Source organism: Gordionus sp. m RMFG-2023, chromosome 3 (genome assembly GCF_954871325.1).
Source record: "Gordionus sp. m RMFG-2023 chromosome 3, tfGorSpeb1-WG-v2, whole genome shotgun sequence".
Lineage (NCBI taxonomy): Eukaryota > Metazoa > Nematomorpha > Gordioida > Chordodea > Parachordodidae > Gordionus > Gordionus sp. m RMFG-2023.
In genome coordinates, this window is record NC_088777.1 from 10,357,835 (window position 1) to 10,384,939 (window position 27,105).

At 24.5% G+C, this 27,105-nt stretch overlaps 1 protein-coding gene across 4 annotated transcripts in view; it reads right to left on the reverse strand.

The window, feature by feature from the left end:
- The window catches only part of LOC135926317 (uncharacterized), a 39,488-nt gene extending 15,622 nt beyond the window's left edge, over nucleotides 1-23,866 (reverse strand). For 2 of the 4 annotated variants that reach the window (XM_065462148.1, XM_065462145.1), the window contains exons 1-4: nucleotides 14,027-14,152; nucleotides 5,938-6,451; nucleotides 4,928-5,053; nucleotides 4,147-4,327 (exon numbers count right to left, since the gene is read on the reverse strand). In XM_065462148.1, the coding sequence (XP_065318220.1) occupies nucleotides 4,147-4,327; nucleotides 4,928-5,053; nucleotides 5,938-6,117 (487 nt within the window). In that variant the 5' untranslated portion in view covers nucleotides 6,118-6,451; nucleotides 14,027-14,152. Of the gene's footprint in view, nucleotides 1-4,146; nucleotides 4,328-4,927; nucleotides 5,054-5,937; nucleotides 6,452-8,423; nucleotides 8,471-14,026; nucleotides 14,153-23,754 lie in introns of those variants that run through there. The other 2 variants (XM_065462146.1, XM_065462147.1) reach the window with 2 other exon arrangements.
- Nucleotides 23,867-27,105: the final 3,239 nt, after the last annotated feature.

A 27,105-nucleotide genomic window follows, 5' to 3' on the forward strand; every position in this document is an offset into this window, starting at 1 on the left:
ACAATAGACTGGTATACCTACAAAAGTACAAATCACAATCAGATATATTCATATTCGTAAGAATAATAAAAATATTATTCATAAGTCAAACGGGATTTGTTTTTATATTTTTTTCATTGAATTTTTGATGCCGTCATCGAAAAAAATTGTTGTTTTCTAGGAGCGTCTGTGGCCTAACGGTGAATGAGCTATTTCACCAATCACATAGAACTGGGTTCAAAGCAAGGCAAGACCTAATTTTTTCTGAAGCTAATTAGGTGGTTCTGTGCTAAGCGGTATGATATACAGAATATCGGAAGTAACCGTGTAATTCCGCCTTATTATTTTAAAAATAAATATTATTGCATCTCAAAATATTTTGAGCAAACATTTGGTCGTTGTTTATAATATTATTAAAAAATTGGTTATTGTTTATGATTTGACAAAATTTATCACAGGAAAATTTAAATTTGCCAAAATATAAAAAAAGAAGAAGTCAGAGACATATTAAATATTTATTTTCACCGATATCAAAGCCCAATAAATTTTTGTCCAAATCCAGCACGAATGAAGATGTTCAAATCGAGGTCGAAATTTGGCTAAACTAAAACAAATGCGATTTTTTAAATTGTAATTTTTACAAATAAAACAATTACATTTTTATGGACTTGTAGTAAAAAAAAAATTCGAACAATAAAATGGTTTAGACTGGCATGAATCTCCATTTACGCCTAATTTTTATATTATACCCTTTTAATAAATTGGCTGTCTTATATATAAATTTGGCTTGGTTTAAGGCATTATGACTAAAATTTTTTAAAGTATTTAAATTATATCTAAAAAAAATTTTTCAAACCCACTGGTATATTCAAAAAAAAATTAAAATTTGGCCCGGTCGCCCCTGAAATTTTTTAAAAAAAAAATACCTAAGGCTGGGCCATATATTTTAAAAACAAATATTTTATACGTCATTATTAGCAATAAAAATTGAAAAAATATATAATATATTTTTAAAAAATCCGGGTCTGGCCTGAAAATATAAAGCCCGGCTGGACCGAAAATTTTTTTTAAAAAAAATCCAGGCCGGCTGTGCAAATTGCCTCTGCAAGTCTGATATTATCAGAATATAAATGCAAAATGCAAATTTTATAAGAGCATCGTTTAAATTGAATATTACCTTTATATTGTAAGAGGTATATGGGATAGGGTATAAGGTTTCATTCATTGTTTAAAACAAAAAAAAAGGAAAAATTTAATAATTCAAAAATAATAATAATTAGTGATTTTATTATATATAAGTCGCAAAAAGAATATTTGCGTGTTTGGGTGTAATTATATATCACAAAAAAAGGTACAAAAAAATGCTTTATTATGGTAAATTATATGTTATAATTTTTTATATTTTGCGTTTTTTTATTTATAAATACTTTTTATTACCTGTTATAGTTTACTAAGTATTATAATATATTTAACGTTTATATTTTAAATAATATCATATATAATTTATAAAGTTGTGTGTTTTTTAAAATATTCTATCAATAAAACTTTCACCGTAATTAAGGAAAAAGATAGAATTATACTTATTTGCGTAAATTTTGACACCTTAAATTTTTTTTAGTATATAATATAATGTAAATCTTAAATTGACAAAAAATAATATGTATAATATTATTTTATTCTCAAAGAATAAAAAAAACAATTAAGATTAATGTATCATTATGAGAGTTCGTCGTCTTGAAAATGTGTATTAAATTATCAATATCAAATTTTTAATAAAAATATGAAAAAATTTAGAAAACAATTTATCTAATTATATCCCTTAACCGCATATTTATTTCTATTTCTATTTGACTTTATTATAAATATAAAAAAGAATTTGCTTGAAATGGGTAGGAGATGGTTATTAGCTTAAATATGACTAAATAACAGCTGTTAATATCGTAATCTTAGAATAATCCACTAAACCCTTTTAATTCGTCGGGCATATTGCTATTATTAACAATAGATGCTAGAGAAAGGCATGGCCTGTGAGATCCGATAGAACTCGTAAAAATTTCCTATATATTCCATAAGGTCTAACTTGGATTTTAACATTTTTATTCCTACCGGTGTAGTGTTGCGCTAGTAATAAGAAGTAATCTAGTGACTGTATTTTTAAAAGTTTTGATCATTTAGGCATATTTTTTTTTTCAAAAAAGCATATGAATGTAACAATGCTAAATGGATAATTACGATATTTTAATAATCATTTTTTAGGTACAAATCAATGTTGGAAAATATTAATAAAAATTATCAGCTGACAAGTGTTACCTATCCAGGTGACGTGCAAATTAATTATAAGTTGACATAAGTATAATGCTTAATTAAAGCTCCAGCTAATGATAATGCACGTCGTTGGATAGAATATATACATTTATTAAACAATGACCAGATTTGATTAATCTATGTTTTAATTATAAATTAGCAAAAAAAAAATCCAGATCGTTAAGGTAAATGATATATTTTTGGGTCGGGCTAACTTGAAAAAATAAATTGGATAATAAATTTTGCCAAAATTAATCTAATAAACTTCATCGAAATCAACTAATTTCTAAAATTCTTATAATTTTACAGGCCCAGCCCTGATTTTTTAAAAATTTTATTATGTTAAATAATTTTGTGTATACTATAAATTTTTACAAAGGGAAATTGAAATTGCAGTAAATCAATCCATCATTATATAATAAAAAAATTTATTTTTCAAAAATCGTTCCGGCCGTACCTTGGTTCATCTTAATTCTAAACAGTAGGTGTTTAACCGTCTATATAGCTCCCTCATAATGGCTTAAAAAAAAAATACTATTTAGATTCAAGTAGGTAAAGTGCCTTTGCGATTCTTTCCAATCCATCATCATATTTATTTATTGTGCACACTTAAAACAAATCAAAATTATCCTAGTTCAATGGGCTAAACAGAAAATAGTTTCAAAAATAAGATAACTCTAACGCCGCCTCCAAGGTTTATACTTTTTCCTCAGGGATTTTTATACTATTTTACGACCCACTCCGGACAATTTTGGGCCTGCAGATCTATGATAAGTGAGGTATGTGACTTTTTTAAAATTATATTTATATTTTCCCATATTAGGCATTTTATTTCGAGTCTCCGGCAGAATTATTAGGGAAATACAATTTTCTTGGTTGCGGATTTCCGATATTTGTGCGTTTAAATATAGATAAACGCAAATCACGATATTTAACCGACTATATACTTATCTTATTTAAAAAATTTTCGAGTATAAATATTTAATGAGTTATATACAAGAAAATATACAGTATAATATTATTTATAATCTTATTCGAGGAAATATCATATATCATTATCGTTCTAAAAATTATATAGATAAACTATATTTATTAAAAACATATTTAAATTATTTTTAAGCCCGTTCTAACCTAAACGAGTAAAATGTATAATATTATTCATAGCAAATTTATTACAATAATCTAATGAATTCAAAATTGAAATTTATAATAAAAAAAATTTAAAATATCTTAGACGAGAAACCTGTAACAGGAAAGCTAACTTAAATAAATTTCTCAAATTAATTTAGTTCCCAAGTTTGTAAGGAAGTCTTAGACCAAATACTAGTTTTGTTTAAAAGAATTTTTAAGATCTATTGGTCCTAAATTATAATTATTGAATCTCATTTCACTGCTTTATATTGATTTAACAATTCACAAAAATAAGATTGATTATCCTTCCATTCCTTATCACCTAATTACAAAAAAAAATTAACATAAAATTGTATCTTATCTCTCATAAAAAGAAAACGGTGTACGTTTTAAAAATGTATAATGATTTTAACCCTTATTGATAAATGATAACTTTATAAGTTTTTTTTACCATGTTTTATTTTAATAATATATTCAATTCGATGCGTTATATATTTGAAAGAAAAAAAAAAAATTATATATAGGACAAATTGATATGAGATAAGAGTCAGAGAAATATAATTTTGCATAAATTTTATAATAATAAATGTAAAAATATAGATTAGATATATTATATCTTTTAAAAATATACAAATTAATCCAAATTATTCAATATACACTTTTATAACAAAATTAGAGATATAGTTTATAAATGTTATTACATTATTTAAAAATTTTTTTTCCTAAATTTACCTCCAGTAATGGAATCGTGAAAATTAGGATCTAATCCTTTATCGCACATTCGCTTGACTTTAGCTAAGGTTCCTTTTTTGACGTAACTCATAAATCTCTTTTGTTTTGGCATCGAATTGATTTCCTTCAGTAATTTTACGTTGGTTTTAGGATCCCTGTACACTCTCCTTTTATACCTTAACTAAAAAAAAAATATATATATATATATAATTAATCATATTTATATATTGAAATTTTTGATTATTTTAGATTTTAAAGATATTTGATTTATTTCGGGATATAAAAATAATGTTATATAAGCCGCATTTTTTATTCTAAACTTTTATGTTTTTAAATGCGATTTCTTAAACACATTTTTGTGAAATTTTAAGAAAACCAAAATAATAAGATATAATTGTGAAACCGCCAAAAGGTGAACCATCCCTCTATGGTTATCACCTCCTTATCTTGGTCCCTATTTAGATTAGTCCCTTTCTGACAAAATCCTACTAAAAATTCTCTGAATAAAATATTGACTACCTATTTATGTTGATCCAAAAACAACCTTATAATAGTCACCTTATGAAGGTTTCACATATATTTCAATTAAATACCTTTTTGTAAATCGTTAAAGTTCGATGCAATAAAATCACGAATAAAATAATTTAAAGTTTAAATATATTTTAAAATCAAAAATAAAATAAAATATATTTTACAACTCTTTATATATGTGTAATTTTAAAAGTTAATATTCATTTTTAAAAATCGAATAAATGTATTTAAAAAAAAAATAGTAATTAACTTCTAAATATGGAGTGGAATCAGAGAAATTACATTTGGAGACAAGAATTTGCTCATTAAGAAAACCTCCGATATAGCCATTTCCGGGGGGTAAATATAACCCGTAATTTAGTTCGTCTTCTAAAGGCTTTAAAATATAAAATAAATATATAACTTTTTTTTAAACTTCACATTTTAAACAATTTTGAAATATATATAACTGTTAGGTCTTTTTATAAGAAATCAATGTCTATGTATTTTCTTTTCTTTTTGAATTGACATGGTTTTAAGAAACATTAATTTAACGGTAATTATTAAATACAGCATACACAGACTTTTTAATTTTGGGATGCCCAATTATCATATGTAAAAAAAAGACTAATATAATTAATATTTATTTCAAAAATTTGTGTCTCATGTGTAAGATTCAAAGTTTTAACTCAGGATTAAATGATTTTTGGAAAAAGAACTTCCACTCCATTACCATATAATCCATTTTCATAAATAAAAAGGCTACGTATAACATAATTTAAAAGATAATCAATTAGCTAAAAGTCTTGTATACTGAACTGCAATTTTAGATGTTGGTTATATACTTTGTAAATAATTATAATAGCTTCAGGTGCTATATTTGTTGATAAATTTTTTAATTTTAAGGTTTGCATATTGTTTTTGTCCTTAGGTGTCCGAGTATAGTTATGCCACTAGCTCACACACACATATTCCATAAAATTAAGACTTGTGAAAAATATCTAAACTTTTGGTTAGTTAAACATATTCAGGTTAGATAGTTATCTCAACTTTTGTGTTTCCATTATTAATATTCTTTATATTATATATTATATTTCAAAAGAAAACTTAAATGAAAACTTATCCATTATAAAGTATTTAAAATTTCATTTGCTCAAGTTACTTTAAAAAAAAATTATAATTAATTTTTCTATTTACATACAAGAATTTGAAAAGAAAATACTTCCTTTTTTTTATTTTTACGAAATACATAGCATATTATTTGCATTATGAGTATTTTACTTGGTGCAAACTGGATATGTATCTCTTTTTGATGGTGTATATAGTGTCCCCTTCAGAATATGTCAAACATTTTTGAATTTTATGAGCCGGGATACAGATACGAATGTAAGCTAAATTTTCGGAATGCTCCCCATCTCCCTTGAACTTAAAAATGTCCACGTGATTTTGAACACTGTACATTTTTATCTAGGCATCGGACCTTCACAACTTTCGTTTTTCTTTCATATGCAATTTTTATATTTCCGATTCGAATAAAAATTTCGATTATCTTTATTTAAAAATAATATGATAATCTATTTTTCAGAAAATTTAAGTTAATATTTCTTTAAAAAAAAGGAAGATAAAAGTCCCTCTGGATATTAAAGTAATTTTGTTTATAACGATTTGAGTCAGATCAAGTCTATTAAAAATTCGAATGTAATTTTTTGTTTCATTTTTTCAAAATTAAATAAGTCAATATTGAACTGTTGAGCGTTTATTGGAACGGTGTATAGCTTCATCATACTGAACCTTTCTTTTATTTGATAAATAAAAAAAATATAAGTAATAATATATAACATTTATAACTACTAGTATGCATTGCATTAATTAAACAAACTTTATGATAGATTTGAGAATAGACCAGAATGATAGATCACAAAGTTTTTATAGATTTTTATAAAATACTCTTTTTTTAAAAAAAACTTATAAATATCGAATATTACATAATTTATAAGAATTGATTTGATTTAATTAAAAATGATATTTAAGTAACTATTTTTTAATTGTAAATAAACATTTTTTTTAAAAAAGATAAAAGAAAATGTCAATATATCTGTGTATATCAATAATATATTTCATGGAGCTGTCGATATTACTCAAAAAATTAAGGTCGTTACATTTCGCCTTACTCTATAGAAATAGTTCATTAGGTTGAAATTACTTTTTATAAATGGTAAAGCCAAGTTACTTTTCGCCGTTACTTTACTTTTCATATGCTGGAATCGTTATTATAAAATGAGATTTCATATTACACCAATCCCAAAAATTAAATAATTGCACAAAATTTTATTATTTTTTATTCTATAAATATATCGATAATTTCTATTTTTAACAATTTTTTAAAAATTAATTTTTAATTGGTAATTGTTTTTATAAGTTTTTATTCGATAAACAAGAATGGTTACGTCTCAGCTCCCTTGATGTATTGAACACCCCTTCAATCGGTGCTGAGGATGGCAGGGCAGGTGTATTATATTTTCTAAGCAAGTTTTTAATGTCTGAAAATAGTTTAAGGTCTTACAAAATTTAAATACAAAACATTAAACGATATATTTAAACAATAATGATAATAAAATATAAAGTAAACGAGTAAGAGTAAGTTAAAAAAAAATTATACTTTACTTTAATTCGTTACTTTTTCAAAATAGTGACGGTATTACCTGAATGTTTTGTAAATTATATGTCACTAACATTATTTCTACTAAAATATTTTATAATGTCCGTAACCTTACCGATAACAATTTTAAGATTTTTTTTCTAAAATGATTGTTGATATATTTTCATCAAGTTTAGAAAAATTTGATATATCTCTATTATATATAAAGTTAGGTCCTTAATTAGAATTCTTTATTGGGGATGTGCGGGGGGGGGGGTGAGTTTTTAAAGTAAGTATACAATTTTATTAGGTAAAAAAAATACAATTATGCATCTTATAAGACTAATAGTTTATTAACTTAAATATCATGTCAATTTTATAATATGAAATGAATTAACGATTTAAGGAATATTGATTTAGAAAGATAATTGGTCGAAAGTTTTCATAGTTTTATGATCATAGGCTTAGCCAAGGGGAGAAATATTGAAATTCCCTTTCCCTTGGAAAATTTTCAGGATTCTGCATATATTAGCTTAACAAAAATTATCTTCCTAGACTTCACCCGCTCTGCTCCCTTCACCCTAAAAATAATTAAAGCAAGAATCTCTAATAAGATTATAGGTGTAAGCACATAGGGAGCATCCAAAAATACCTTACTTCTTATAAAAATCTTGACTAGACCCTAAATATGTAATATTAGCTCATTTTTTACTTTTACATAGATATACAAAAAACAAGTTATTTAAAATTCTATAAACAATTTAAATTCCGACAGCGCCGATTTAAAAAATAAGACTAGGTAGACCTTTAAGTGTATTTTAACGATATCATCCTCCTTATGTTTATGTATAATTTTTTTTTAAAGTTCTAAAGTTATTGTCCAGCCCAATGACATATAATAATACCTAGACTGACAATTCATTCATTAAAAGTGTACATCAATACAAATCAGCTAGAGACGCCATCTTGGTTACTGTAATAAATATTAAAATTTTAAACGAGAGCCTAATTTTATATTATATCTGATGCAAACTTTATTAAAGAATTGCCTGATCATCGAGATAATAAGAAAGTAAGTTATCAATTTAATATTAGTTTTTAACATGAAAATAATTATTATAAAGGTTACCAAAATGGCGGGTCCAGCTGATTTGCTTTTAACGACGCTTAAAAATGCATTTTAATGAATGAATCGTCAGTCTAGGTATTATTATATGTCATTGGTCCAGCCTATTCAAAATTAAAAACAAAAATTAGGTAAAGCTAGAACCCTACCTTATAGCTACTTTTCTTTTAGTGCTGGTTCTACTATGTCTTAATTATTTATATCCTCATTTTTAAATAGTGCTTGTTTTTTTTAAAAAAAAACTAGCTATTTAACAATAAATAAAAAAATATACCCCTTGTCTTTATTACCAACTCTTGAATAATTTTAGGATCAATTAAGAATTATTTTATATCATTTTTTTATAATTCTAATCCATTTTATAATACCTGTATCAAAAAAAACGATGACAGATGTCCGAAATATATTTTAACATGAATTTCTTGAGCTTCAATTAGAACGGTTTGAAAATTGGTTATAAAAACGGTACTCACTTGCTATTGCAAAATATATGCAAGATTTGGTTACCGACATGGTAAAAAACATTAAATTTAGCTAACAGAAACTAAATATTTAAATTAACCATTATTTAAAAAATATTATATATGTATAATACTCATTAAGATTATCATGTTTTGTTGTTAAATTAACCATTTAATTTAATATATAAGGTAAAAAAAATTGTACATAGTATATTTTTGCGTAAGGGAGGTTTCAATAAAAAAATTTTGTCATGGAGTCTTCTCGATAAGTTTGGGTGTGGGGAGGGGTTAGAAATCCCTATGTTTTTAAATAATAGAAAAATTTATTATTAATATAGTCAATATTTAGATTTCCTGAAAAAAAGCATTAATTTTCTTTTTCAAATAATCAAAATTGTTACAAATTTGGAGCAAAATTTCAATTCAATATGGATTTCCTCTGTGTCTATGCTAGTATTGTTTTACAATTTTGCAGAAAAATAACTATAACTAGTTATCCTTTTAAGGGTGTAACTAAATACTTTTAAAAATTAATTGTTAACAATCTTATCAATCTATGGCATCAAGTTGTAAAGTAGAACATAAAATTATTTTCAAATCATTAATCGAATTCATTACTACATTTCTTGGCCTTGATAATTAAGAAAATTTAATTAAACCACCCCCTTCTAAATTTTTTATGTCACCTTTATCTATTTCTTATAGATAAGATTGCAGGGTATAATTGTGTATTCGAATAAAAATTCTTTAAAACTTCAAAAATAAGATTGAAGGGCTTAAAAATATGACAGAAAAAAATATATAAATATGTTCAAAAATCAATCCCCCTTATTTCTTCACGCAATCAAAATGTAAACAAATTTATGGTATCCTTTGTTGAAAGATATAATTTTACAGGTAAATTCTTGATAAATATATTTTTTAAACATAATTTAATTATCATCCTTCCCTTTACTGGTGCTCATTCATATTTGATCTTTATTTTTTTTAAAAAAAATCATTTTAAATCATATTGACAACTTTTATAAACTATTATTTTTAACAATATTATAAAATTATTATGTAATTATATATATATTTTTTTTAAGTAAATGAAAATAAATCAAGGTCTTTTCTAAGTTTGAATCTATTTGTTTAGTGGTGAAAAAAAAGGAGAAAATTTAATCTGTATAACAAGCTATAAATATTTTTTAAAAAAGTCTTATAAAATACAAAAAAAAGATAATCGTTATCGTGATTTTTGACATTCGATACAAAGGCTAAAGATAATTATTTTGACACCTATCCCTATATTTCATATATAATATTCTTGTCATCTTTCCATTTTTTTTCTTATCTCTTCACTAACTTCTCAAGCTTAATTAAAGAAAAATAAGGTCATTTTTTCATAAAAAAATATATATATCGTTTTCAGTGTTGAATATTGACACTATAAATATATCGAATATCCTAACACTTTTGTGATCTTAAATTTTCTGGATAGTTCTAATTTCTGAATCTTATTTAAACGTTTTGGTTCTATAAATAGTTTCTAGATTTTAATCCATGATCTATTTAAAAATGATATGAGTGAAAACATATTTATTTAATTTTATTGAAATTATAGTTAAAGAAATTAAGTATACCTTTTTTTTTTAAATTTTAAATACAATAATTTTTTTAAATTATTTTGCAAACATTAAAATGTAAAATTTGATTTATTTTTTACGATCAGATGCTGTTCCTAATATTACTCCCTTTTAAGTCGCAATATTTGTTCTTTTAGATATTTCAGCCTGAGAAATGGCTGTGTCCTGAACAATATTATCCATATAAAAATTGTAAAGATGATATTTTTTTAATATATTTAATCTTATAAAATATTATTTAAAGTTAATATAGTTCTAAACCATGATAAAATGTAAAATAAACCCTAATTTTTTTTAGCTTCTATCCTGCTTTGGTTCCAAACTTTTGTCAAAAATTTTCTTAGAATGCCATTTGATTTTTCCTACAACTTTGGTTTAGGCATATTATAAAATCAGAGTTTAAAATGATCTTCAAAATAAAAAATCATCAGAGATCATTTTAAAAGAAGATTTTTTTGAAAATGCTCCATCAGAATTCTTGATCAAATTTTATAGAAAATTCCAAATATTTGTAAAAAAAAAATCTTTTATAAGTATAAATCTTTTGTGCCTTTTTATACAAAAATCTTTCTTTTAGTTTTTTTATTAATTTTTTCTTTTACTTTTTTGGCTATTTAACCGATACTTAAAAGATGGCTAAATAGCCGGCTATTATTAAGCCCCGACCTAGGACACGGCCTAAATCCTTTTATTTAATTCTATTTATCACTTTACATTCTATCTATTTCATTTTATATTTCTTTCTTACTTATATTCAAAAATGCTTGACAATATAACATAATCATCGAGATATCGAAGATCTATCTTTTTTATATATACTCGATAATTTTTAATCATTTTCTAATATATTTATAATTGTTATCTTTTTATGAAATGTTATATAATAATATAAATTGAAAATAATGTTATACTATATATAAAAGGTTACGCATTGCTTGCTTACCAACATTAAAAAAGAACTTAATTTGTCATCGTAGAAAAAAAAAATGAATACATAAATATTTAAATATCAAATACCAATCTAATAGTTTGGTTTTTATATACTAATAGTATTTTTTTTTAAATATTAATAATTTACTATTTATTAACCAATTATATTGAACAGTTATATAAAATAAAATATTGAATTCAATTTTATATCTCATAGAATAAATTGATACCGTATAATTAAATTATGAGAAGACATAAAAGTATGTTTAATTTTTTTTCTTCTAGATATTAATATTTTATGATAATAATAAAATTTTTATATTTTTAAAAATTTATAAGAACTTAAAAGAATAATAAAATAATATTAATTTTTTTTTCAACCCAAACCCTCGTCCAATTTTTTAAAATAAATTTTTAAGTCCATTCTCAAATTTTTATCTTTATTTTTAGATCCAAGCACGCCCCGGACCCGGAAATTTTTTTTAATTGAAAGACAAAAAAAATATAAATAATAACTCGTCTCGGCAATATGCCAACTAGTTAATTAAACGCATTTTACGAGGTGGAATTTACAAAAAAAATCGTTAATTGCTTTGTTCCTTATAACATAGAAATTTTAATTATAATTCTTGTTTTGATTAATGAAGGATAAAACATCGTTTTCCATGTTATTTTTAATTCACCCGCTAGTCGAATTTTGGGCCACAAGGGTATCAATTTCGGACATAGCCTTGAGGACATAAAGTATCTGCTTACAAAAGAATCGATTTCAAGTCTTAATATTTTGGCTGCACATTTTTGGTATTTGAAAATTAAAAAATAATGAATGTTCAAAATTTTCATTATGCGATTTTATGTAATTTCAAAAATTAAACACGACCCGGGTGCTTCTGTCATATTTTTAAAATCAAATCAACTTTTATCCAAAAAAAATATATATAAAATGCTGAATTAATAAAAAAAAAATATTATGTAAATTAATCTAAATATTACCTTTATTTTTATTTATTTTTTTTTTAAAAAAAATAATCTTATTATCATAGCTTTTGAAAAATTCTAAATTATCTTATATACAAACATATATAAATATGTCAAAGTACTGACGAGAGAATTATAGATAAATCGAAGATCACTTCAATTATTTTATGCGTTATGAATAGGGGGGATTAGTAGTAATGAGACTGATATCAATATTTTCCAATATATTTAGGAAACAATAATTGATAAAGTAAATCGATTTTTATATTCTCTATTTGGAGGGATAATCCAAATAAAAAAGTAGGCATGATCCATTGATCTTTATTTAATTATAGAGAAGCATCGTTAGTAATAAATCTCATAATAATGGATTCCAATCCGGGTAAAAAAAATATTTTTCAGAGCAAAACTAATTTTTGAAAGAATAGAATGATCGAAAATAGTGGCCTAGGTAGGGTCTGGCGTTTAATGTAATTTTTTTAAATTTTTCTTTAAGCATCCCTTTAATATATTACATTTATCAAAATGTTATTTCAATTTGTAAATATTTTTTTTAATTTTTTTTGGGTAATGATATATTATAACTTCGGATCGAAGTTTAGCTTAAATTAAATGGGTACTACCCGAGGTGGGTGGATTCTTTTTATTTTTGAAGCTAACCGAATTATTTTAATTCAATTTGTAAGCCCGAGCCCAATATTTTTAAACATGAGTCCGGTCCATTAAAAATTCTAAGCTCTACCCCAAATATTTTAAAATTTAAAGAGACCGAGTTTATGATCCTTTTTACTATCTAAATTTGAATTGAACAATTATAACGCCGACATTTTGGCACTAAAAATATATAACTTCCTATTTTTTAGTAAAAAAAAAAAATTAAGAAACAGATAAAATTTTACGGGTAAATTTTAATTTTTTTAATTAACAGATTATATTTCCAAATAACAAGTTCTATATATGAGAACAGAATAGTTTATAAGTACTACAATTGAATATCTTTTTAATAATATAGGGGCAGGGGGGGGGGGTTGCCATGTATGTTAAAGGAACTAAGAGGGATAAACACTTATAATTCCCTTTTACGATTTCAATTTGAGTTTTTTTATTTGTGGGTGTGGGACTCCTTTTTAACCCCCTTCCTTATTGCTAAATTAAAAGTGAATAAAAATTAATCGTTACTTTTCCAAACTTCGCGCCCAACGATAATATTAAAAGTTGACATATTAATAATACTATTGATTACTTAATTATTAAGATGTTTAAAAAAGAGGTATTTTAATTAATAAAAACATTTATTTGAAAGAGCTAATTATAAATTAATTATATATTTAATTTTATTAGTTAAAATTGTTATTTTATTTATGATTATCTTTGAAAGAAGTACAAAAAAATTTCTTGGGGGTGACAAAAGAATATGAAAGGTGTTTTAACAATTTGAAAAAATAAAAAATAGGCGCAAATAAATATTTTGATTTGTCATTGCCTTATAAAATAAATATTTTTTCAATATATCGAAATAACTTTAGGAAGAACATAAATTTATAATTTTAAGATTCATCGCATGAAAGAAATAAGTAAAAGGAAGATTAGGTTGAAGATTTTTTTTTACTTTTTCATAACTCAAAGAATGATTCAGAACATAAATCGTTGGAAAAAGCCACATTTTTCTTCATCTTACTTTTAGGATAGATAATATTTGCATAAATTTTTGAACTATTTTAAAATCATGATTAATATAAAATATTATTTTTTTAACCAAAATTTTGCTATAAACATTTTTTTTATCAATAAAAAATTTTTTTTTTAAATAGCAATTTATACACAATTTTAATAAAAAAAATAAAATAATAAATTAATATAATATAATAGAAAATGCAGTTTCTCTATTTATTTTACCTGTAAAGGTAAATGCATTAAATAAATTATTTAAAAAATATAAACGTAAATAAATGATGTAAATATATAATATATTTTTTTGAAAGTAATAAATTAATATTCATTCAATTTATGTCTAAAAATTTTTTTCTTCATATTATTTAACAGGTGAAAAGAAAATAAATGATTTTACAAAAATTTTATTGGTCAAGTTCATTATTTTTTGGACAAAAAAATATATATAATACATATTTTATGGGAAAAAAAATTAAAATTCTAACTCGATGAAGTATGAAAAAAATTGTATATTTATATTTAAATTATGCTCAAAAAATAATATAATAATAATACTATATATCCAAATTCGTAATAAAATCGCGTGACAGCGATTTCTGCGAGATTTCGCGTTGCCCTTAAATTATTTGGGATTAATAATCGCTTAAAAATAAATACTATACCCAGAAACTAAAAGATTCAATAGAAAAATTGATAAAGCAGGGGCCCAGAAAAAATTATTAAACGCTTATAATCTCAATAAATAAATAAATGTTCTATAAAATTTAAGAATGCTAAACAGAATTATTAAATATATCAGTTTATAATGGTAATGGAGATATTATGAATTATAGGATTTGGAACATCATTTAATCTGTTTTCTAAAGTGGAATAGGTAGAAATTATTTTTGGATAGATTTGCTAAAATATGTAGTAAAGTTCTTATATTTGGGAGAGAGGACCTAAAATGTAATTAACTAGTGATGTCAATATGCTTTTGAAAAGTAATTTTTTTTTACAATTAAGAATTATATAATTAAAAAGGTAATTAGTTGCATTATTTCAAAAGTAGCTAATTACAAATTTCACCAAATATTTTATATAACTTATCCTTTTTAATATAAATTTATATTCATAATCACTATTTATTAAAAAATATGAATAATAAAAGGCTATAAATATATAAAATACAATATGGTAATAGGTTACAAAGAGCGGTAACATAGAATGGCAAATTTCTAAACTTATATTCTGAGTAAAGTATTCTTTAATCGCAAGTGAATTGCATAATTTATTTTTCTATCTCCTTCAGGAAGGAAAGTGTCTCTTAGTCGAAGTTTAAAGTTGATGTAACGACAGGAACGAATTTAACTTTATTTAAACTGTGAAATTTTTTTGTTGATTACAGCCACCGAAAGAAGATTTTCGTGGGTGTCCGATTTTGTGAATAAGAGCTCCATAGAATAAAGGTTAAACAGCTGGCCTCTTGCCATTTGAAATAAGACCAATTCATATTTTTCATTGGTCAAAAGCTAGATGAAGACTGAGATTTTTAACTGAAAATTTATACTAAAATTGAGCATGTATATAAAAGATTTTGATTGGTTTAAATTAAAAAAATATTGAATTATCATAATAATATAGAAATATAATTTTAAATAATTTGTTATGAGGGATAGTCGAGGTTTTATCAAAATGAAAAAAATTAAAATTTACGACAAAATTAATTTTTAATTCAACTAATAATAATTCTTAAATCCTTTTTTTACGCTTAATATATCTTTATATAAATCTTATATCACAAAAAGAAAATGCTTTAAAATTATAATTAAATTAAATTGTAATTTAAACAATGAAAATATTTTAAAAAATTTAATCTTGTATTGCTGCCTTTACAATCTCAAGGGGCTGAAAATAAATATTTTCAAAATTACCTTTTTTTTAGTTAACATTCTCTAAATCTTTTTTTTTTAGTTAACTTACTGTTTTTTTAGTGGTATATAAAAAAATAATTTCAAAATTTTGAGGGGGCTTTTTAAATTTTTTCAAGGGCTCAAGCCCATGCGCCCCTCCCTAGTGACGCTACTGAAGAATAGAATACATATATTTTTCTTTAATTCTTCTTTGATTTATAAAATTTGTTAAATTTTGTTAAAACATCTAATTTGATATAAAAAAAAGCAATGAGCTTATTTATTTCTCTGATTAATTAAGGAAAAACAAATTAAATATAGGATTCGAAGAAACTTCAAAGTAGAATTAAATAAATGCGTGTGATGACATCTAGCAACTAAGAGTTATATAATTGTAACAAGTATACATTTAGACCAGAGTTGTTAAAGTAGCGCGCTACTATTTTTGCCGCGATAGCGATAGCTTGGGAAAATATCTATTGCAGCAGCGCACTACTTTCTAATTTTAAATATTTCGTACAAAAATTAATTTATAATTTCATTAATTAGATTTAAAAATAGGATTTCCGCATTCATTTAATTTCTAAAATATTTAAAAATATAAATTTATTTTTATGTATAAACATTTTTAATCAATCTATTTTTTTCACGTTTCAACTGGAAGGAAAAAAAATATTACTAATAAAAGATAAATAAATTTATAATCCCTCGTGCGAAACTATCGATTAGTTGAATTTATTATTAAAAGGATTGAATATTTATTTCTTTATTCTCAAAGAAGAAATTATCTTGAATCAATCTACGTTAAATAAATTTATAACTTAAATAACGTCACCAAATTAAACGTTTAATTTTTGATAATATTAGTAGAAGGAAATTTAATTATTATAATTGACATGATTAATTATCCGACTTTAAAAACTTCAACACGACTAGAGGTCTCTATTGGCTGTCCGAAGTCCGACCCGTCCCCTGCCTCGGACTCAGACATTGAAGACTTTTTTCTCGGTTTATGGCTCGCGTCTAGCTATAAGAGACAAGAAGTCCGTTCCGATATATAAATATTAAAAAAAGAGAGGACTTGCTTGAAACCTGACAAACTTGACTCATAATTATTTATATATCATAATTATTTCACTATGTGATTCTGTGGATAATGATTTCATTGATATGTTTTTTTAATATGTTAATTATATTTTTTTAGAAATATTTTTTTTATGTCAGAGAGACCTGCAGAGGTACCATTTGCATTGACCGGATTTTTTAAAAATATATTTATTTTTAATTTTTATAGCTAGTAATAGCGATTTAAAATATTCGGTTTTTAAATATACGACCCGGCCTGGATATTTAAAAAAAAAATTTTAGGCCTGGCCCGATATTTAAAAAATAATAAAAATACATCCCAACCCATGTACCCGGGCCGGGCTTAGGACCGAGTCTGCGGGTCTCTGCTTTATTGAAACAATTATATCATCTTTTTTCACAATATCAAGCCAATTATTTTTATATAATCACAATAATTATTAAATTTGATTGTAATTTTTTAACTATTTACATGAATATTGACTAGATTACGGAGGTTAAATATATTTTAATTTAAGGTGACAATGTGGGAATAAATACACATAATTTTTATATGTTCTTAGAAGTTTTTGATATTTAAACTATAAAAAAAAATTGTCGGGCTCGGGTTGGGTCTAAAAATGTGTTCTCAAATTTTTTTTAATTTGGACTCGGGTCGTCAGGCCACAAATCACTTTGCAGTCCCTTAAATACGACTCATTTATTTTAGTTAGAAAGAATCTTGCAAGTTGATTTTAATTAATTTATTAATTTAAAAATATTTAAATCAAATTCAAAATGGAATTTAAGGAAACAAGGTGACCTTCAATTGTCGAAAGAGGAAGGAACACGTCTAATCAAAAAAAATCTAGCTTTTTGATAATATAATTTTGTGAATTTATGAATCGGTTTTATTCTAAAGAAGAAGAAGAAAGAGAATATATTTATTCACTAATGTAAAAATTTATAAAATTGTGAAATTCTTATCTCGGAGAAATGTAGGAATCATAAAACATTCATTTTCGTTTAAAAAATAAAATTAATTTTTTGGAAGATTAATATCAGTAAAAAAAAGTAAGAAAGAATACTAATATACCTACAAAATATTTTTTTTAATCCTACTGAAATATGATTACACTCAAACCAAAATTAACATCAAGAAATATTTTGCATCTTTAAATATTATTAAGAAACTAATTCCTAAACTTGCATAAATTGGATATTCCAATATGAAAGAGAGAAAATTACAAAAAAAAAATGGAGAAAATGAATGCAAAATATATTTCTAAACATATTAAAATGTGACGTGAAAACTTAAACTATTCTAATTTTCTTCGAAATTTTTACTATAAATCCAGTCTAGTACTAATGCTGATCTAAAATGTAAAATATCTCTGAAACATAAATGGATGAGAATGATGATATAAGCGAAATTACACTGGAAGAAAATGTTCCTAATATTATAAATCTCTTTAATTTTCTGTATATTCAGATTTTAGGAAACCCCTATTTTGTTTTGTTTTAAGTGTGCACACTAAATCTAAATAGCGTCTTTCTTTTTATTCTGTGCTATATAGATGGCGAAGCAGATCTTTGTTTAGAAATGAGACGAATTAGAAGTTATAAATCTAACACCCCATCATGAAAACTCTCTTTCGGTATCCAAAATATTTTAAAAAACAAATATTCAGAATTAAACAATCTTAAATTGGTCCCTGTTGTCACATGAACCCTCAATAACTTCGGTTACGATCCGCCTGTAGGAGATGGGAAGAAAAATAATCTATCTCATCGGGCAATCCTAATGAATGCATATATATTCGCCAGAACATTGGTTTAAAGATTTTCCGTTCAAATTCCTTATCCATTCACGGCTCCATTAAGCCTATTATCAATCGTTTATATTATTTTTTTTTAACTTTTAAAATTTATCTTTAATTTATTTATAATATTATAATAGTATTTTAAGTCTTTTTTAAAATATATATATTTTTTTTGTTTTAACATATTTTTAATCCATATATATATTGTTATGTTTATATAAGCTTAAATATAATATGTTTTCTAATTAAATAACTTAAATTCTTCAGTAAAAAGACGAATATTCTTTAAAAGATAAGTCGTAACCGGCAGAAGTTGCCAAAGGAATGTAATGTATTTACTTATATTTTTTGTTAAAGACAATTCATAAGGCAGTAATATGTTTGATGTATTGACTGAGATTCTTAACATGACTTGGAGATTTGAAGTATAAATTTAGTTGACATATATTTGGCAGAAAATAATTTACGAAAAAAATAGCAGATCATATTCAGCGTAGTTAGCAAATCTTCAGAATTAGCTATAACATAATTTTATGAGTTAATTTTAATGAATGCATAATATAACAATAAATTAAAAATTCTTTAGTGGTTTTTACCAAACATTTCAAATTATTGTAATATATTTCGTTCAAATTAATATTCGTAACAAAATGAATGAGTTATATTCGTTACGTAATAAATTTTATTCAAATAATCAAAGAAATACTCACGAAGAAAATTTGAATATATATTTCGATACGGGTCAACCCTGCTCCCATTATCCTATTCTTTATTAATCCTTGGGAACTCGTGAGTCAGGAAACTTTGTATAATAAACTAAACATAATATGATGACAAAATTTAAAAGGAATTAAAATAGTATAAATGAATGGAGTGCATTGCCGTTTTTCTCGATTATTGTCAATTAATAAATCCAAATCGGGTCGTTTAAACACACTACTTTCTGATAAATATATGATATAACAACTCTCAGGCGTGTACGCAGCGGGGGGGGGGCAGGGGGACAACCCCCTCACCCCCCCCCCCCTTCAGCCAAAAAATGCAGATGCTGGATATATTTTTCAAAAATATTATTGTTTATATTAATTTATATTTGTTAATATTTATTCCTATTTCATATTTTTAAATATATATTTAATTACATTCATTATCACATTCATCTACTAAGTTATTTTATCAATTAATTTCGATTTCAAGTTTTCCGGCAAAATATCTATTTATTATTTTCAAATTTTTAGTGGCGTAATATTTAACTACCATTTTCAAATTTCTAGTCAAATAATAATTATTTCTGAGACTCCTTGTCCAACAGGGAGAAAGAAATTGCAAGCTTGTCCAACGAGATAGAGTCTCCGCCATCAAGGAGTAACAGCTTTTATGGAGTTAGAAGAGCGATAATTTGCTATTACTGAAATGTCACAATGACCTGAAAGAAATATTTCCTCAGAAGCAAGAAAATTATTGGATTCAATGCTTATTCCAAATTTTTTTTCTCATTAGAATGTATTATTTAATTATACAACTATTTTATGCAAAACTTTTCAAAAACATGACAGACTTGATTAAGAAGATGAGAATAGCGGAGAGCATTTTATTAGAACTCAAGGATATTAGGGTTAATTTTTTATATGTTACTTGAGTCAAAAGCAGAGCTATACGTGTTTAATATTTGTCTCTTTTGAATTGCAGCAAGGCAAGCTCATCGTTAAAACATTAATATAGGATCAGTAGAAGAGTATTATAAAACAAACCCCTCTCTTAGATACATTTATAACCCAAATAAATGAATGGTTTTTAATTCATCATGCAGCACTTATCAATCTACAAATATTACTTCCACAAAAGACTTCTCAACCTTTTCAAATGGTGATAGAAAAAAGAATATTTTTTAGATTTTTATCATGATGTTAAAGTATCTTATGATGCCTTATTAGTTGAATAACTATGTTTATAAGATTAACTATGGATGATATAGTCCCAAAAAATGCTATGGATGCTTAGCATTATTTCAAACACATTTTAGATTATATTCCCAAAGTATTAAAAGTTAAGGGGTTATATTATATTAGCAACTCTTCCCATTAGTAAACTATTGAGAGAACACTTTTATAAGAAGAATAAAAGGGCCCTGCAGAGACCATTTACAAAACACGGCCCGGATTTTTTTTTTAAAAAAAATTTCAGGACCGACCTGAGTGTTTTTTTAAAAAAAATTTCGGACCCGGCCCGGGTATATTTAAAAAATTAAAATACGGTCCGGCCCGGTGGCTGGGCCTGCAGGTCTCTGAAAAACATACCAAGAAGTACAACTTCTGAAAGTAGATTGAAAGGTTTGGATCTTTTGAATATTCATAGGCATTTGAAATAAGCGAGGATGAGATAATTGAAAAATTAGCTCATTCCCAACGAAGATTGGATTTTAATTGTAAATATATAACATACAAAATACAATTATTCCTAAGAAACTTTTTGTGTATTAATTTATATTTCGAACATTTAATTTTTTTATACTTTATATATAAATTTTAAAGGCTCAAAAAATTCAAATTTCTATTTTGGGTCATTTAAGTGATTCATAGAGTGGTTATATTCACCTTTATTATAGTTTTTCATATACCACCAGTTATATCCGTTTAATATTTTTAATTCACATTTATTTTATAGTTTTTTATATGCCGGTGTAACGTTTTAGATGAACTCCCGATTTAAATAGATTCTAATTTAGTGATATTGGCATTTATGACTGTTATTTTTTTTAGTGATATTGACATATTTGATTGAAGTGGGAGTACGTATAAATCAGATTTTGTTCATATAATTTTTTTATAATTCACATTAATTTAAAATTGTCTATTAGAAATAGTTATTAGTCCTAATAAATTTATGCTAGATATTTTTAAAAAACAATAATATTTCTTAAAAAAATTTATTATCCCCCCCCCCCTCCCTAGACCAAATTCCTGCTTACACGCCTCACAACTCTAAATTATTTTGCATCATAAATATATTACCAATAAATTTTTTTTCTAGAGCAAGAGGGAATTTTAAATTTGTTATTTTATGAATTATAAAAAATTATTTTACTTTATAAAAGAAATCGGTATTTCAAACTATTGTATTTTTCTATAGTTAAGATTTTTATAAAAATATACTTTTGGGGGATTTCTTAATATTATACTAGTACTAGAACTACTCAAAGCAGTGATATATGGTTTAATTTTTTTGGTTTAAAGATATTTCTTTTTCCATTTAACAATTATTTTTCTTATATTGTCCAACTTCTTTCTATCATTTATTTTTATGTTTTTTTAATATGCTTATTATATAGTATTACATAATAAAAAATTTTACATATATGAAAGGGGAAAAAATATCAAATCGTCATTTGAAAAGGTATGAAATTAATGTGCTTCAGATATTTTCATTATAATCAATGTAAATTTATGATAATATGTATTATATAATAGCGGCAAGTTCTTTTAAAGAATAGCAATACATTTATGTGATTATTTAATATAATTTTTCAAGGTGCGATATTATATATTTTACTATATTTATTACCTAGTTTTTTTTAGAAACTATATAAATATTTAAAGAAATCTGAGTAAAGCCTAAAGCTCCTCGGAAATCGAGATGACATTAAACATTTATGGGACGGTTTTAAACATTCTGCGTTTAATGATGATAGTGATGCATCTTTCCCAGAAAAGATTTTTGGATTTATTCCAAAGCAAAAATAACCCCGTTTTTTTCAGCTAAGCCTAAGGCTATGATAGAAAAAAGCAACAATGAGACATTGATTTTTCTAGCCTTCAATCAAATAAGCATATCCTCTTTAATTATCTTAAGAATGGATTCGAGTTTGAGTACATCGGTGGTATTCCACTCAAAAACCTTGGCTTTGATTTACTGGAGGAGATTAGTTTTTAATGTGATAGCACCTTCTCAAAAGCCAGACCCTACCGCGTTTATATAGCCAAGACCATATTCTTCGCTCATTGTTACAAGATACTCTTCAAAAGTAGCTATTGAGTTATAGTTACATAGCCTAAAGATATCTTAATACAGTTATAATCTTACGTAATTAGATAGATATAATATTTTCCAAGGTATAGATTAAAACTATAAAAATCTTTCAAGGTGAATTTTAAAATATATTTTTCAATAATAAAATTAATGGTATTAAGATTCGAACAATTGAGGTTTTAAAAACAACAAACATAGCTTTATGTGTAAAAGATAAATTAAAATATCTTAAAAATAAATACCACTGATGGTAAACATTGAAATTTGAAAAAAGGGAAATAGCGAAATAATAATCAATTTCAATTTTTTAATTTTAAAATTTAAACACGTTTTATTTCTTAAACGATTTTTTTTTGAAACGAGGTTGTTCAGAACATTAAAATAAATTTGTCAGATATATCCAATCTTTAGAATAATTAAGTTATTCCGCAAAAAGTATTGCAATTTGTTTTGTACCGTGAACAATCAATCGCCTCTATTATGTCTGAATTCACAATTTATATTTTATTTTTGTATCCTGTAAAAAAAATATACATAAATTTTCATGATTTTTACATCTCTATTTGGACCTTGACTGAATGAACTACCAAATATTAAAAATATTGATATTTATTTTAAAAATTATTTCAAAATTAGTATTTTGACTTGTAATTTGCGAGTTAATATTATATTTTTATTATGTATAAATTTATTAGTAATCTAATAATGTAAATAGAATTAACAAAATTAAATATAAAAGACCTTCGCTTCTCTTCCCCTATCCCTTTTTAAATTTTAAAATCATTATTTAATCTTTACTATATTTGATTTTTTTTTATATAAATAAATGCTTAAAATGTGACAAATAAATATTTCCTTACTTTGGGATCCATACAAATGGAATAATAAATAATCAGAGAACATATTTGAGGTTTGTAATATAACTATTTCGCGCATATCTATTCAATTTTTTACCTTTAAAATTAAAAGTTGTAATAATTTTTGAATAACACGGTTAGAATCAAGGCGAAAAAACTAATGTATAATTCTCGATTTTTGGATTATAATTTAAGTAATCTGTTGTAGATTAATATTATATAATTTAGGTGGTGTCTAAAAATTTTGCTTTGTTTTCAGGATAGAAAAAAATTTATTATTGTATCTTCATCAATCTTATTTTGGATTGTTATTTTTTTTTTAAAGTATTCCTCTCCTTAATCTAATCGCATTAGATTTAAATTTGCCTTTGTTTCTTCGTATTATTTAGATAATTTGATTTTAAAAAGGTACTATTGCGAAAATTTAATTTTGTATCTTATACATAAATTCATACTCCCTACTCCCTAGTCTACAAAGGAAGAAAAATATATTATTATTATTACTTGCAATGAGGAACAAAGAACTCATTCTTTATTTTATTTTTATGAAATATTTAAATATTATATTAGTGTAGATAAGATAAGATATAAGTTGAATAAATAAAAATAATTATACAATTAAGAGAAATAAATGGTATATACTGATAGGTAAACGGTCATGATTACTCGTCGCATATTTAAGGTTGTACGTCAATGCTGGCCCTACATCACACTGGCGGTGCTAGCTTTTCAACTTAAGGGGGTAGGAACCATTTAAAAAAAATTAGGCAATAATTCTATTTAAACTGAGCAAAAAATAAATAGATTCTATCTAAAATTAGCATTAAAAAATGATTCTAATCTAAAATTTGCAATAAAAAGGCCAATATACAAAAAATTTAATATTCTTCAAGGGTATCTCCACGAAGTTTTTAGGGAGCTTTAGTCCCTATGCATGCCCTCCCAAAGATGCTATTATCCCATTTGAGGTTTACCTGTATATAAAAATTAGAGTGATTTTCAGGGAATTTATTTGAATTTTGACTGATTAATAAAATGCAGAATAAGGTCCTAACTTTAGGCAATTAATTTTTTACTCAAACTATTGGGTAAAATACGACAGGTGCTATTTTTTCATTCTTGCCGAATGTCGACGAAACCATCCTTTTCATAAATTGGTAGAGAAAACCGGGGTACAGCGGAGCATATTAGTTTCAATTTAATTCATTTAAAACAAATAATCTAAAGGTTTGAAATGTGAGTTCAATGTCATTTATGAGTATTTTTATATCATATTTTATGGCAACCGAGGACTGGGGTACGTTGAATAGGGGTGCGTTAGATTGGGCGACATATGGCAAACATAGCATTTTATACAAATAATTGATAGTTTTTTATATTTGAGCATAAAATTTAAAGATCTTTAATATTTCTAGTTACTTTTAATAATAAAAACATATTTTATTATTAAAATATATACTTTTTTATATGATACAAAGTGTGAACCTCGTACCCCGCTACTTGATCTAACGTGCCCTTTATTTAATTTAAAAAATAAATTAGAAAATTGAATTTATCAAAAAAATTAATTCTATACAATAGTTACATCATTTAGTCATCTACCATTTGAGGTAAAAGTAACTGGCAAAAAATTTTCTTTATATCTTTTCCTGCCCATTGTTGTCTGGTATCCCCTTTAAAACTACAAATATAAATGTAGCTGGATTTAATGCGATTATGGTAGATTAAGATAATAAGACCAATGATATATTCTCATATGAATAAAAAAAATTTAAGATTTAATATTAAATATAGATTTTACGAGGATTTTTTTTAAAGTGTGTGGAAAATAAAGCAAAATTGCTTTAAATACACTTATATATTTGATATTATTTAATAAAAAACACTATTTTAAAACATACAATATATTAAAATATGAGGATAAACTTATTTTATAAATAATAATATCTTTTTTTTTAAATTACAAGAATTAATATGCATCTTTACCTATAATATCTTACAAAATCATTCCATAAAAATGCATTTTGCCTTTTGCAGGAATAATAGGACTACTAATAACTAGGTCAAAATTTTGGTAAGATTTTTGTGGTAACAAGTTATAATCTCTGGGGTGTTTCTATGCTCAATATATCCTACTAGTGCCATACATTTAAACTGTCGAATACATTTCATTTTGACAGTTAAAACAACACTCCCTACAAATTATATTTGGAAGATTATGTCAATCAATGGAGATGTTGTTATACAAGAATTAAAAATATAGATTAGATAATGTTAATAAGAAAAAAATGAAGCACCTATTTTTTCTAATTTTTTTCAAAGATTTTTACCTTTATAAAAAATTAATAATCATTCTTTTATGTTAATTTCAATTTTTTTTTAAAAAAATGTTTGTATAGACAAAATATTCATAAATGTCATAAAAAGACTCAACTTTTCAACGTTTGGTACATCAATTTATGATTATTGTTAAGGGAACACAGTTCGGTAAATAGTCATATAAAGTGATACTTAAAATTGGTTAAAATAAAAGGAATCTTCATAAAGTCCAATGCTTGATATAGAATAGTGGGGATGGTATATATATATATTAAATATAGGCAAAGGCCTGATTTTAGCTAGGGTTTTGTTTTAAAAGTAATCGGTTACATTTCATAATTTTCCAAATTTGTTTTAAGATATATATTATTATTCATCTCATCTGCTTGATTTCTATATAACAAATATATGGATAGGGATAGCTTCAAAAAAAAAGAGGTATATATGTATGTATATGGGGTTTAAACTATCTTTTAGCATGTGACTATTTACAGACACATTACGTTCCGTAACAATAGCCGCAATTTATTATCATAATCATACTACAAAAATGGGGGTGGGGGGGGGGGGTGTTAAAATATAATGGTATAAATATATACTCTATTTTTTTAAACCCATCTAATATTTAAAAATTATTTGATTGGTTAGTTTGGCTATTTATTTACTTACTGTAGTAATATATTTTTACTTGAACTTATAAAGTATGCAATAAGAAAAATACAATTTTTAATAAATATAAATCCTAATGTTGTTAAAAGCTACTTTTAAAAGTTATGAAAATTAGATTTACAATGTAGATTTTAAAATATAAATTCAAAATTAAATTAATTAAAAATATTATAATAATTAATTAAAAATATATTTTAATAATTTTTATCTGTATTTGTTATATAAAATTGAAAGTAGCGAAGTAGTGCGTTAACTTATAGAGTGTTACTTTAACAACACTGATACTCATTATGAAAATATATTTAAAATTCCGCCCATTGTCTTAAAAAATTTATAGTCTCTATGTTTAAAATTTTAACCCGCGTG